This window comes from Rhinolophus sinicus, linkage group LG09 (assembly GCF_036562045.2).
Source record: "Rhinolophus sinicus isolate RSC01 linkage group LG09, ASM3656204v1, whole genome shotgun sequence".
NCBI classification, from domain to species: domain Eukaryota; kingdom Metazoa; phylum Chordata; class Mammalia; order Chiroptera; family Rhinolophidae; genus Rhinolophus; species Rhinolophus sinicus.
The window spans coordinates 84,375,950-84,390,030 of NC_133758.1; the positions used below are offsets into that span (position 1 = coordinate 84,375,950).

At 39.2% G+C, this 14,081-nt stretch overlaps 1 protein-coding gene across 2 annotated transcripts in view; it reads right to left on the minus strand.

Annotated features, from left to right (window-relative positions):
* The window catches only part of HEPACAM2 (HEPACAM family member 2), a 36,663-nt gene that overhangs the window by 21,116 nt on the left and 1,466 nt on the right, over positions 1 to 14,081 (minus strand). For both annotated transcript variants that reach the window (XM_019729709.2, XM_074340731.1), the window contains exons 2-3: positions 7,644 to 7,994; positions 4,058 to 4,342 (exon numbers count right to left, since the gene is read on the minus strand). In XM_019729709.2, the coding sequence (XP_019585268.2) occupies positions 4,058 to 4,342; positions 7,644 to 7,994 (636 nt within the window). The remainder of the gene's footprint in view (positions 1 to 4,057; positions 4,343 to 7,643; positions 7,995 to 14,081) is intronic.

Sequence of the window (14,081 nt, forward strand, 5' to 3'; positions counted from 1 at the left end):
CCAAAATAAAAAATAATTCCTGTTTCCATGAAGGAAACTGTCATAGAAACAGTGCCTTAAGAAAACAGAATTCATGCTGAACTTCTAAATTATGATGCGGACCTGTATGGAGGAATATTGGAATATGACATTTACTAGATTATTGAGGAATTTTGCTATGGTCAGAACAAACCCCCAACAATGAAGGGCCAAAGCACTTTAAGAAGCTATTATCTTATAGAGGGTAATTTAGTCCTTGTACAGCATCATTAAGTAACGCTGGAATCTGAAAGGGATATGAAGAAAGATGATCTGTTCCACTTTAGTCAAGTTCAAGAAGCCTCTACTGAGTTCTTAATCTGTGTCAGGTATTGCACTAGGGATACAAAGAAGAATAACGCAGAGCTCCTATTTGAGGTTGAGGCATTTATGAGTAGAAGAGACTCAAAGAAAATAATGACACAGTGAGTATGAGGGGAGAGATGGCATGGGTGCCGCAGGCTCACAGCAGACATCATAGTGACACAGAAGAGGTGAGACAAAGTGGTGGCAGGTGAGCCTTACTGGAGAAGATGTGAAGGGAGAAGAATGTGTAACTAGGTGAAGAAAGAGAAGTGGGAACTCTATCAACTAAGGCACATCTTCCCAGATTGCATGGAATGATAACGATTGCAAACATGTTGATGCCACATTGACAAAAAGGATAAATGACAAATCTTCAGATTATATATTTTATTTGATTCTTATAACCCCAAACCAAAAAAACAAAACAAAACAAAAACAGTAAAATAAAGCTAAAATAGTGATAGTGGAAAAAATCAATAAATTAACAAGACTGGGTTGTGTTTCTATATGTTACATATGTTCTACACATGTTTCTATAGGTAATAATTACTTGGCACAAACAAGACCATGATGTTTGACTTTTGAATCAAATCAAACTATGAGTGAATGAGTGGATAAATGAATGAATGAGTGAATGAATGAATATCAAAGATGAGATGTTGAACAAGTGAAGGTTTTTACATTTGAATGTAAAAATAAGAAAATTAATTAATACTATTTTCACAATTATTACTTAATAAGAGTAAAAGCCTTTCTTAAATCATGCAGTTATTCATCTTTACAATGTGAAAATAGAACCCACATTTGTAAATTTTCTCAATGTTCTTCTTTCTACTATCTTTCATTAGTCCATACTCATGACAGACTTTTCTCTGTGAGATTTCCAAACTATGTCTAAAAGAATGTAAAGAAGAAAGTTCAGTCTGTAAATAGAAGATATGTTTGTGAAGTCTGAATTTATTCAAATTGGGATATTTTAATTCTTTCAAATAACACAGGAGAGGAAAACAGGTATAGAGTTTAAAGCATAATTTTTAACATTTACAGGTGTGATTATGGGTTTTCTCCCCATTTTTATACTTTCCATACTGTATATTCGCATATTCTGTGATAATAATGATACTGGGGCATAAGCTTGCACACGTTGAAAGAAAGATCTTGTTCTCACTTTGTTAGATTAAAATAAACTGCAGCAAAACAAAAGTGTAATTAAAGATGCAAATGATATTTTCATGTGCCTATAATTGTTTATATCCTCCCCCACCCCAGGATTTTTTCACTTAAATCTATGACTAGAGTTTAAAGATAGGTAGACAGATGGAGAGATAAATAGATAGTATAAGAAAGGAATGATGTAAAGAAAATATTTTCATGTAGAAAAATCAAAGTATATTAAATTTAAAAATGGTAACGCTTGGGGAAGGAAAAAGTTCTTCTCAAGGTAGTCCTTCAATTTTCTCTTTGCAGGTATCTTCTAAATTATCCAGACTTTCCATAACTTCTTGCTGCCATGTTGCCAATTATGGCAGCATAATTTTGGCTCAAAGGGGAATAAAAGAGCTAACAGTATTGAGTTCTTCCTATGCGCCACTCATTGACTTTATATGTAGGATTTCACTTAATCCTCCCCATCCCTCTTACTTTGGGGACATTGCAGATAAGGAGATGAGGAAACTGATGCCCACAAAGGAGGAGTCACTTGCACACACTAGTCATGGCAGAACCAGGGCCTTAACCCAGGCAGTTTGAATTTACAGCTCAGGCTCATAACCACTGTGCTATCCATTGAATTCCTCAGATGACATGGAATTAACTAGAGCATGTGGTCCCCAAAAAACATTGATCAGGTTTTCTTCAATAAACAAGGAATGCTCCAACACAGTCTCACTTCCTGTTGTCTCACCACATTGAATCATGGTTCCTCAGGATTAGTATTCAGTAGGTAATATCTGGTTGGTTTAATATCTTGCTTTGCATTGTGTACCTTTTTATGTGACTGTAAACCATGTAGACAAAACAAGAATGTAAGGCTGGTCTACATAGCACTAGATTTGATTCTCTTTGATCACATTTTCTTGCACTGTGTTTAAGTAACTTGAATGGTTAGGTCTGTGCTGCTTGGAGTTGAATGGAAGTTTTAATTCATGTCAGAATAACCTTATTCAATCACGAATATGATCACATAATAAATAGACTGTACCAAATCTGAATTCTTCACTCCAATTCAATGCTATTTGTACAGATCGTCATGGAGCTATTTTCTCTGTGAATCTGTTTCTCAGCCTATGCTTTAGAGCAGACAGAATATTTTCACAATGTTATCTGAATAAAGTTTATGCAAAACTACTGTAAAATACAACTAAAAGATCAGCTATAAAAATAATACAATTTTTAACACAATATAACTAGCATCTGTAACAAATCTTATAATTTGCTTGCAGTGTGTGGTGTTTGGGTATTTCTTGGTGAACACTGTAATTTCCTTCTTGTTTGCCACTCTTTAATAACTTTTTTGTTTGTATGTTTCTGAGTAAAGGAACTGGTTCATCTTTAAAACACTGAATTCTGAATTTACCAGGCTTGATTCTACCCTTGTGGTTCATCCAGCTGAAACCTGCCCCCTCACACCACAGGGTGAGAAGTTTTCCTCTGCCGTGGCTCACTTTGCTTGTTATGCCGCTGTTGTAGCTATGCTCTAAGCTACATGGTGACTGATAAGAAGACTTCTCCAGTGGGATAGGCCACTGGTTCTCAACCAGGGGAGATTTTGCCCCCTCTCCCCTTCCTCATCCCCCAGGAAACATAGAGCAATGTCCAGAGACTTTTTTAGTTGTCACAGCCAGAGGTATGTAGTGGTATGTTAGTGGTACATAGTGGGTAGAAGCCCACTACAAGGGATGCTGTTAAACATCCTATAATGCATAGGGTAGCCTCCATAACAAAGAGATGTTCAGCCCCAAATGTCACTAGTATGGAGGTTGGGAAACTGCAAAGCTGAAGTTGGAATGCAAAATTAAACATGTTAGAGGTGGTGCGATGGAGTAGAGAGGACTGGGTTAAAATACAATAAATAAAGGGATCTTGTTTGGGTTGGTGATGATGTTATGACATGAACTGAAAAGTTAGATGAACTTAACTCTGTACATAAGGTTAAATAACAACAACAGAAAAAAGGACCGAAGAAAATCGAAATCTGAAATAATCACTGTTCCCTGGGAAACTGAATACTTAGCGGTGGAATAATTAAGGTTTCTCTATGATCCTCCCTACACCCTGACTCTAAAAATGGAGCCGAAAGTGGGCAGAGAAAACAGCCGTGCTTTGGAACACACTACCCACGCCGTCCCCATAACCTGGGAATGTTCTTCTTCCCTATGGTCAGCGACAGAGCACACCCCTCTCCTAGTTTACCAACATTTCTCCCTGGGGATGAGTACATTAGTGCCTTCCGCATGGTTCTAGGTTCTTGAAATTGAGGTTCCTATTTTCCACTAGAAGTAAAGTCACACAATTGACTAAGTCACAAAGTATATCCTGAAAATCCCCTGGCAGGTATCTCAACTTGATCGCCAAGAAATAGGGTTGTGTAAGTTAATACACTTCATGATAAGACAGTGCCCAGGAAGTGTGATTACGACTGCCTACAATAATAGTGAAAACCAGATGACATCTGGTGCTTACAGTCTTTGTGAGAACTTCCCAGAAGAAGACTCATGATATTTTTAAAACTTACAATATATGGTGGGCATAACGATGTCACTTTCCATCTCACTGACAGGGTTCTTCACGAGACAACTGTAATTCCCAATGTCTTCTTTGGTCACTGGAGCAATATGAAGAGTGTTGTTTTGGGAAGAAAAGGAGTTGGTGGGGCTGGGATGGACAGGTCTCCCATTTTTTAGCCACTGGTAAACCAGCCGGGTGCCCCCTTCCACGAGACATGTCAGGGTCATGTTCCCCACATACTCCACAGCCCCAGCAGAAGGCTGAGTCTGTACCACCGGTTTTGTGACAGGGTCTGCAATATCAAGAGAGACACAAATGATTTTGCCGCTACCGAGTTACAACGAAAGTCTATGAGGTCTCTCAAATAATAAATCCTGAGGAAATGATTCGATAGTTTTACACTTTGTAAATGTAAACAGTTCAGGCAATTAAAGAAGAAAATGCAAAATGATAAAATATAAAAACACCATTTACAGCAGAAATAACCACATTCTAGAACATACCGTTCAAAGATTTTCTAATGAAAACCTTTGCTTTATAGATACCATGCTTAGTGGCAGAGAACACCTCAGCTTCCTTTCCCGTTCATTGTGCTTTTGCCAACACCATAAAGGTTTACTCTCACAGACAAAATTAACATGGTTAGTCCCCTCTGTTGATTTTGTTCTAAGCAACTGGTTGGGGTGGATGTAGTGAACCAAATTTTTATCTACTGTTGCAAAATATCAAGCTCATATATATTATGCTTGTGAAGGATTGAGGGGAAGTTTTAGAGAATCATAGATGTATCACTTACTTTTCCTTCTACGTGAGCGAACTAATGATATGTTTTCATTGCTTTGCATTTGTGTTGCAATGTTACGTTCATCACTTTAACAAACCAAGGCCTACATTTCAATACGGACTCAATTGAAAATAGGATAAAATGTGTTTGTGGGATTACATCAAGTTAGAGATATAAAGAACAAATCCAATAGAAATTCCTCTTGGAACTTCGAGACATAAGCAAAGTTTTATGTCATGAGTTTGATACACTGCAGTCACATAATATCTGTCAAATGAATAAATTTCCAAGAATGAGTAAATATTTTCTCCCTGAATTTTAACTCTAAAATTGTTGGACAAGGGTAGAAACTATTTAAGTATCCACAACCATTTTCAGCAACCTTCATTAATCTTTGAGATTCTTGACTTTCTCTGATAAAGGACAGAGACTTGCCCAGAGTTGCACAGCAGTCAGTGGCAAAATGAAGAGGGCTTTAAATCAGGCCATGTTTCTCTCCAGCATTTTGGAGAGAGATGCATTTAATGATATCCTTCTGTGTGTGACTACGGGACACAGAGAGAGTGAGATGATATATAAGTGACAGATGATTGGCTCCAGTAGTAAGATTTCAATTTCCTATCAAGTTTTTAACTGGGGTTGTATCTTCTTATGTAAATCTGTCTCAGCTCATAGTTTCCTATGCTGGAAAACGTTCATTATAGAACAAACAGACCCAGGCCTTCAGGCCCCAGGAGAGAGGAAAACATGGAAGATAAGGAGAAAGGAGTGGAAAGGCATCCTGCAGGGCAGCTGAGTAGCTCTGAAGCCTCCAGCCTTTCTCCAGGTGGGTGTGATCAATTGGCTTGTCCATTTAATTTAATCCTTTTTATTTTCTGGCAAGAATAGAAGATTTGGAATAGCTTTTGTTTACATTATGATTTAAAAAGAAAAATGAGTTGTGTACATTTATTACATTAAAAAATCTTATGTTTCAAATATGTCTGTGTGTGGAAATACACGTGGTATGAGGTAAGTCACGTAGGTAACATGTCGAAGGTCTTGTATGGGGAGAATCAATCATTGGAGTAGACATTACTATTGCAATCACATGTTTATATAAAACAGTGTAACTCAGATGTGGAAATTTCCTAAGAAGACTTTTTACGTGAGCCCTAACCCCTTATTAAGGTTTTTTGGTTGCATTTCTCTAAACACATGCAATTTTACTGTATGTTAACAGGTAATGGATGTTCTATTAATTAAAAGTTTGGAAGAGAGACAGGATAATACAAAGGAAAATTTCATGAAAATTCCCTTTAGGATTTTCTCCTTTCCACTCCCCAAATTTGCTCTCTAGGCATCAGCTTCCACATCCCGTGTATTTGCTCCCTGGCAGTCTCTCTAGTCTGCACTCATTTATTCCACAGATATACACTGAGTACCTACAAATGGCCAGCAACAGCTTTCAGGCACTGAGCACAGAGCAGAAAACAATACAAAATCTCTGCTCCCACGGACTTTGTAATCTATGTGGGAAAGAGAAACAATAAACAAATAAAAATATATAATGTGTCAGGTAGAAATAAGAGCTATGAAAAGAATTCAAGATAGAGAATTGCATATCTCTCTCTTTGTATTTGGGGGAGTGAGGTTATACTTTATATAAGGTGGTCAGGAAAGGCTTCACAGATGAAGTGACATTTGGGCTGACACCTAAAGGAAACGGGAGGGGACCATGCTATTATCTAGGAGAAAAGCAATCTAGGTAGGGGGAACAACCAAAGCCTAAGGTGTGAGAGTCTGGCCTGATCTAGGAAGAGCAAGGAGACGATTGTGGCCAGAACAGCGTGAGTGAGGGGAAAAGAGGTAGGAAGTGGGATCACATAGGTGTTGGGTATGTGGGGAGATCATGGTGGACCTTGTAGGCCATTGTTAGTACTTTGACTTTTATTCTGAATGAAAAGAAGGCTGTGAGAGGATTCTAAGCTACAGGGAGCAGGAGCAGAAGCCAGGAGGCGAGGTGGCAGGCTATGCAGACAGCCCAGGCCAGAGCTGATGGTGGGATGGAGTGGGGCCGTTGTGGGGCTGCTGAGAAGTGACTGAACTCTCGAATATTTTGAAGGTGAAGCAGACAGGATTAACTCATGGACTAGATGGGAGATGTGAAAGAAAGAGGGGGTCCATGGTGATGGCAGATTTGGCATAAGCAATTGGCAGAATGGAGTTGGTATTTACTAAAATGGAGAAATGTTTAAAAAACAGGGTTAGAGGGCAAAATGAGATGTTGGGCTTTGGACATAGTGTATTTAAGGTATGCCACTTATATACCTTAATAAGGGAAATAAGTATCTGAAAGTTAACTGACCCCAGTCTCTCTCAGAGGACATTACCAGCAACTTCTGTTGTTTCTTAAGTATGGTCCCTGAGCAAGTCTCATCTTCCCCCCGTGTGCCAAAATAAAAATCTTTGTGACAAAAAGAGGGCTCTTCCAGGGTGCATTCTGCTACTGAGAAAATAAAATTTTCTCCATCTTATTATATCAGCAACTTTATACTTGATAGTTTCCAGGCCAACAAAAGGATCTACTTATTGCTTGATTACCCTTAGCTGGGCATCGTGCATATCCTTTACGTGCAAGTCTCATTTAATCCTCAGAAAGCTTCCTGAGGTACATAATGTCATTCGTGATGAGACACTGCAGTTTTGAAGGTTAATTAATTTGCCCAAAGTTGCAGAGCCAGGACCTAAAACCCAGGCAGTCTAATCTCCTGAGGTATTGCTAACGGCCATGCTACCCAGCTTCCCATGTCACTTATAGTGGACTCACCATCAACGGTGACTTGTATCTTCTGACGAGCTGACAGAGTTCTATTTCCGTGAATGTTGACCTTCACAATGTAGTTGCCTTCGTCAGTGAACTGCAGTGGGTTGATGAGCAGAGATGCATTGGGTGGCATCATGGTGAACTTGTGTCGGTATTCCAAGTCGGGAACCACAGACTTGTTCACAGAGCCCAGTAAATATTTAGGCATCGTGTGGGGTCTCTCAAACAGCCATATGATCTGGACGTCTGATGCTGAAGTGTGGAATCCGTAGTGCACAGGGAGGTAGAGAGCCTGACCCCTGATGCCATGGACAGTGTGTGATGGCACTGCCAGCTTCAGCCCCGAGCAAGCACCTGTCACAACGGAAAGGAAAGCAGTCAAGACCCTGAGCCACATTTCACAACCTAAAGAGGCAGTGCAGAGAGAACCTGATCAGGCGATAATCCCTTTCAAAGAAGAAACGCTTCTAGGTACTGAACATTCTAGTACCGGTTACCTGAAGAGGTAAATATTTGTCTCTGAAACTTGCATTTTAAAAACTCCCCACCCAAAGACTATGTCGACTGCATGACTTCTTAAAAGGCAAAATGAAAAGGGAAAGCAGAAGTTATTATCTATGACTGTTAAAGAATAATGGGGAAAGGAGAACTGGGAAAGAGTATTAGTTCTAAAGTCCATGAAACGTTTAAAAAATTTTGAAATTGCGACTGTATTCATGTCTGAGTCATCGCATATCCTAATGAAACTAGGCTTTGAGAAACATCGAGGGGCTGCTTCCTTCTAAGACTTCCTCCAAAGTCTTTTGAAATGGCTTGATATTCCATTATTGGAAGTTTTTCCTTTGATCTAACGCCTTGCCAAATGCAGATATCCCAAGGCAAGTTGGTATGAAACCATTATCAGTCATGATCGGTCATTCCTGTGCAGAGGCAGGAATCTGATTGGAGTGTTTGAGAAACAGCCAGAGGCAGGAACCCATGGAGCAGAGTGCCCGGAGAGGAGCAGGTATGACAGGAGGTCAGCAAGGTGGCCGGGGCCAGATCAGGCAGGGCTGGAGGGGTGCGGGCAACACTGCGGCAGTTTTGCTCTGAGTGAGATGGGGGTGTAACTGGAGTTTTGTGAGCAGACAAAATAAATAAGATAAATGATCTTATTTATTTTATTGTTTTTAGGTCTAGCTGCTGTGAGCACGGACTGAAATAAGGACAAGGGCAGGGTGGGAGACCACCCAGGAGGTGACTGCAATAAAGTAGGCAAGAGCTGACCGTGCTGTAGAGCAGGGTGACAGTGAAAGAGAAGTTGAGAGAAGGTTGGTGGTGCTAAGAGGATCTGAGGACACACGGAGGGTGGGATAGAAGAAATCAGAGTCAAGAATGATTTCAGGTTGTTGACCTGATCAACTGGAAGAAGGAAGTTGGCCTTTATCAATGGACAACTAGTAAATTCCATCATGGAGAAGGCTGTGGGCAGAACAAGTTTTCTGGGAAGATCAGGAGTCCGTTTTGGACATGTTCCTTTTAGCTGCCCATTGGACATCCAAGGGGGAATACCGAAAGGGTATACTGGGCATGAAAGCCTGGTTAAAGTGGGTTTCAGAGGGAATGAGGGTCCTGGAGGGCCTTGGGCCGCGGTGCTCTGCACAGTGTGGACCCCTGGCTCCTGGTCTCCTGCTGGCCTGGGTTGTTTGGGCCCAGGTACTCACCGTTATGTCTGCAGGTTTTGTTCTAGTTGCTGGCACTTTGAGATTTCCCCATCTTTACCGTGAGCCAGGATATATTGTTTTACTTTATCTGGCATTTCTACGTATTTGCAGTTGAGGAGAGTCTTCCTTAGCTTAGGCTACCCTGTTTCTAAAATCCTAATTAAAATCTCTTTGCTTCAAAATCCTCATTTTAAAAGTAGCAATATGGTGCCCACATCATAGGAACATTGAAATAGTGGGGGAGGGAATGGAAGGAATTTAAATGTGAAGTATTTTGAACAGTGAGGGAAAAAGAAAGAATGGGAAGGAAGTTGGAGACAGTGAGTATAGACAACACTTCTGGGGAATTTTGCTGTGAAGGGGAGCAAAATAACGTTATTTTCTTCTTTTTTTCTTAGGATGGATGCTGAACAGCATGTTAGTAGCTACTGGGATGATGCACTAGGGAGAGAAATCTTGATGAAGCAGAATACAGATGGATGAGGATGGAGTGAAATCCTGGGTGAGAAGAGATGGAAATTTGGGCATAAACAGAATTATCTTGCAATTGTTATCTCACAGACAAAGTTTGTCTACCGGGTGCTAGCAGAGCCAAGTACTCAACAATGAGAACTGCAGTGGAGAAAGACTGGCTTAGTTTATTATGAATGGTGCCACCCAGGAGAACAGGAAGCTACGGCTCAAAGGCCGGAACTCTTCCACGGCTTGTAGGTTCTAGATTATGTAGGGCAAAATCACAAGACATCGTGGGATAGGGGCTCGAGGTCATGTTGGGAGCGGATTGGTTGGAGGCAAAGTAAAGGTAATACATCATTTCTTCAGGTCTTGAGGACAGCTCTGAGGTCTGCTCTGGTGCCCCTCTGTCTGGCTTTATGGAAAAGTAGCCAGGGGTTCGTTCCACCTTAGGGCTCAGGAGCTGAAACATAACTTAGATCAAGATATTATCTTTAGCTTAACAGAAACCCATACCTTGTGACCCTTAGTCAAGGCAGGGCCATTGTTTCTGGGTGCCTTGGGGGGTTAATGACTAGTGAGGGAAAGGGCTAAGGCTCACAGGGCCTGCTGGGAAGAAACTGAATAGAGTGTTGAGGCTACATATCAAATGAAAACCATACATTAAATCAGGATCCTCGGTTTCACAATGTCAGTTTTCTCATATACAAAATGTTTATCTTTGAGTGCTTCCCCTTTCCATCGCTACTAGGAAGGGGATCTTTAAGCTCTATCTAAGTCTTGTTATGAAAAGCCATCGATATGAGGAAGGGAAAAGTAGCAAGGCCTGTTGTACGATGATTTCTTTGAAGAAACTGAAAGATGTGTGTAGGGCTGCTCCTATGAGGAAATCAAGTTCTACCAACAGTAAATTTCTCTCCTCCCTTCCCAGGTGGACAGGTCAAACCAAAGATTTCCATGTTTTTTGTCTTTGACTAGCTGTTGGAGGAGTGAGACTGTTGGGCTAGCAGGGAAGTTAGAGCAAATAACTTAGGAGGAGAAAGCACAGAGAGGAAGATCAGAGCTAGTTAGAGGGAGCAGGGCCTCCTAGATGCTTAACTGAAACTGACTATATGGACTGAAAGTTAGGTGACTCTGTGGGAAAAATAAATATGTCTTTCAGTTTCCTTGGGCTCTGTGTGTATTTGTGATTGACTTGTAAGATTTTTTTTTTTCCCTCCTGGTAATGGGCTGTACCTGCATGTTCATTTCAGTGATTTGGTCCATAACAAAGGAGTTACAAAGTTATGAGGATTTGCTTCTGTTTTCTTTCCTGGCAAGTGCCGGAATGTTAAATTTGCAGTTGTTCCTAATTTGAATCATTAGAAAAAGAACGAACTGGTTGCTGGGAATTCTAAAGAGGAGGTAAAGTGGATTGCAGAAAAGGAATAGCAGTTTCTGCAAGGAAATCATAAGAGAGAGAAGGGAAGATGAGAGAGTAAATCTAGGACTTAAAACTAGTGATGTCTGAGATATGGGAAGCAGAGGCTGACAGAACGGAATGAAGTTCTTGAAGTCATAGATTTATAAAGACACTGGGCATTTTGATGCGAGATCAGTACAGGAAAAAGTTCCTCTCAGTATATGTGTCATCTGTGCACAACAACATGCATTTACATGCCTTTTATTGAAATTGGTGATAGGAAGCCCTGACAAGTTCCTGGTAAGCCAAACATTAAAAACTAGATTTTTTAGTACCCATTATTAGTAACTTATGTAAAATACAATTTCCACTATATTTATTGTGTTGCTGTCTTCTTTTTTTACTTCAGTACATATGAAAATATTTATGAGTGTTTCATCATTCATTCCTGATCTTGGACGCCCTTATCCTACTTCCACCGTATAGTCTTAAATCCATCACTTGCTAATTGCCTTGAAATAAGGGATTTTAGGAGCTTATTTTCTAAACTTGCAGCGAGATTACTGTATTTGATACTTTGATAAAGTTAAAAATTCATTAAATGTGAGATGTTAGTAAAGGACACATGCTTGGGACAGAAGGGGGACTGGTTAAGTGCCCTTAGTAAGTCTTTATTCTCTAGACCTCAGTTTTCTCCTATGCAACAGGGGGGTAATATTAGATGAGGTCTAAGGCCTCTCTTACTCTTTATGTTGTTGACATTCTGAGGTGCTTTTCTCAGGGTAGCAGCTACCGTACATTTGAAGGTGAAGGGTCCATATTTAACTGAGAGAAGGCCCAAAGAATTTTGAAGTAGCGAGTCTCAGGTTTTAGTCCACTTATTACGTTGTCAATCCCTGGATATCCTTTAATAAATCGGTAAGTCTGCGTTTCCTACCAAGGAATCGAAGGGGATGGTGAGCAGCCATATCACTGTCTTGAGAGAATGCACTGGAAAAAGCTGCATGGTTGCTGACATAAAACTCAGTATTTGCCTCTGATAGTGAACAGTTTGGTCATTGATTTACTGATCCATTTAATGCATTTCACAGCCCAACCTAGAAACCACTGCTAGACTGAGATGTAGAGCTCGATGGCCTGAACGCAATTCTGGCCAGTCTGTTCTTGTCGTTTGGGGATGTCATTGCAAAAGTCCTTCTTTCCTTTTTTCCTTTTTTTGTAAAGGATAAGAACCATGTCTTATCTACTTTTTTTTTGTACTTGGGGTTGAAAAAGATTAACCGATGTTGCAATATTCTGAAATGGTGAAAAATTCTGAAATAAAAAGCACTTTATTACTGTGGAGTGCTAGCATGACTAAAATAGAAATGTTGGTGACTTTCAGATCTTCAATCAGAATGCTGGATCTTAAGTATGAAAAGACTGATTAGAGAGTCGACCACTGAAGTTACAGGAAACAAATTTTATTTAATAAAATATTAAGTACGAATATTGCAGCCCAGGTAAAAATGAAACTACTTTAGTAGAAAATACATTTTATATGCAATTACAATATTGTTTAAGGAGGGTAAACTAGTTCTTCGGGCCATTTTAGAAACTGCATCACACTTTAAATAATATAGTGCCATTAATATCTGAGAATATATTCAATGCTTATCACATTAAATGATACGAAGTCATGTCATTTGAATTTTTTTCAAATATATATATGATCGTGAGAGATGGCACAACTGTTAACAATAGCTGTGTGCTTAGGTTGCCTACACCATTTTTTATCAGATAAATTATAGGTAGCAAGTTATGAGAATGTCATCAAGGAATAAAATTTTCTTTATACAGTATCTTAGCTAAGCCACCTAAAATCTTTCCATTTTGCAGGAAAGACATGAACTTGTTGATATGATGCAATCCTTACTTGTAGTGAACTCTGGGCACTGCACAGATAATTGGATGCTTCCTCTACGTTTTAGGAACACGTACTGTCTTGCCATTGCTGTGTTTCCCACTACAGATATGCTGTCAAAACAATAGTTTATTAACTTAAAAAAATTAGCTTCATTGTGAAAATTTTTCTAGTGCTATTTTGTAGTTGAATGAGAAAACCGAAAGAACTCAAACTATTGATTTTAGAAAGTCAACCTCTGTGTGAATAAACTTCAAGAAAATGATATTAAATTGATGATATTTTAACTTCCTTTTGCTATTCCAAATATCTGGACATAAATGAAAGTTATTATTAGATTAACTAATACTTTTTGAATATGAAAAAGAAAAACTGTTACACATCCTGCATATAAGGCATTATACTCATCTGGAGAAACATCGCTAATACCATTAATAATCTGACATCAAAATCATAGTCATAATCTCCCTCGTAGAGACTCCCTTAAACTATGGAACAACAACATTTTAAAGGAATGTCCAGTGTTAAGAACACCTGAAGTCGTATTGTAAAATTTATCTATATTCCAGCAACAAATGACTCCCTAGATGAGTTTCACTGTGTTGAATATAAACATCAGACTTCACAAAGTGACCTCTAGCTGTAGCTCAAAATAGTTGGCATTTATTTCCCCATTATCATGTATGATATTAGCAACCATAACACAACCATTGTTGACTGGAAACAAACTCTTGCGTCTTTATAGAAAATAGAAATTATGAAGTTTTACTTTGAATTGACTTTACAAACTACATATTGGGCTCCCATTTTTAAGGTTTTTTTCTTTCTTTTTTTAAAGAGAAAACCAAACAGATAATTCAATATTCCAAAAAAATTATAAAGATTTCCACATTACCTATGGTCTTCACAACACACTACCAATGGAAAAAAAGTAAATTTGTGTAAGAAAGGAAGTCTTGAGGGATAAAAACTGCTTTAAC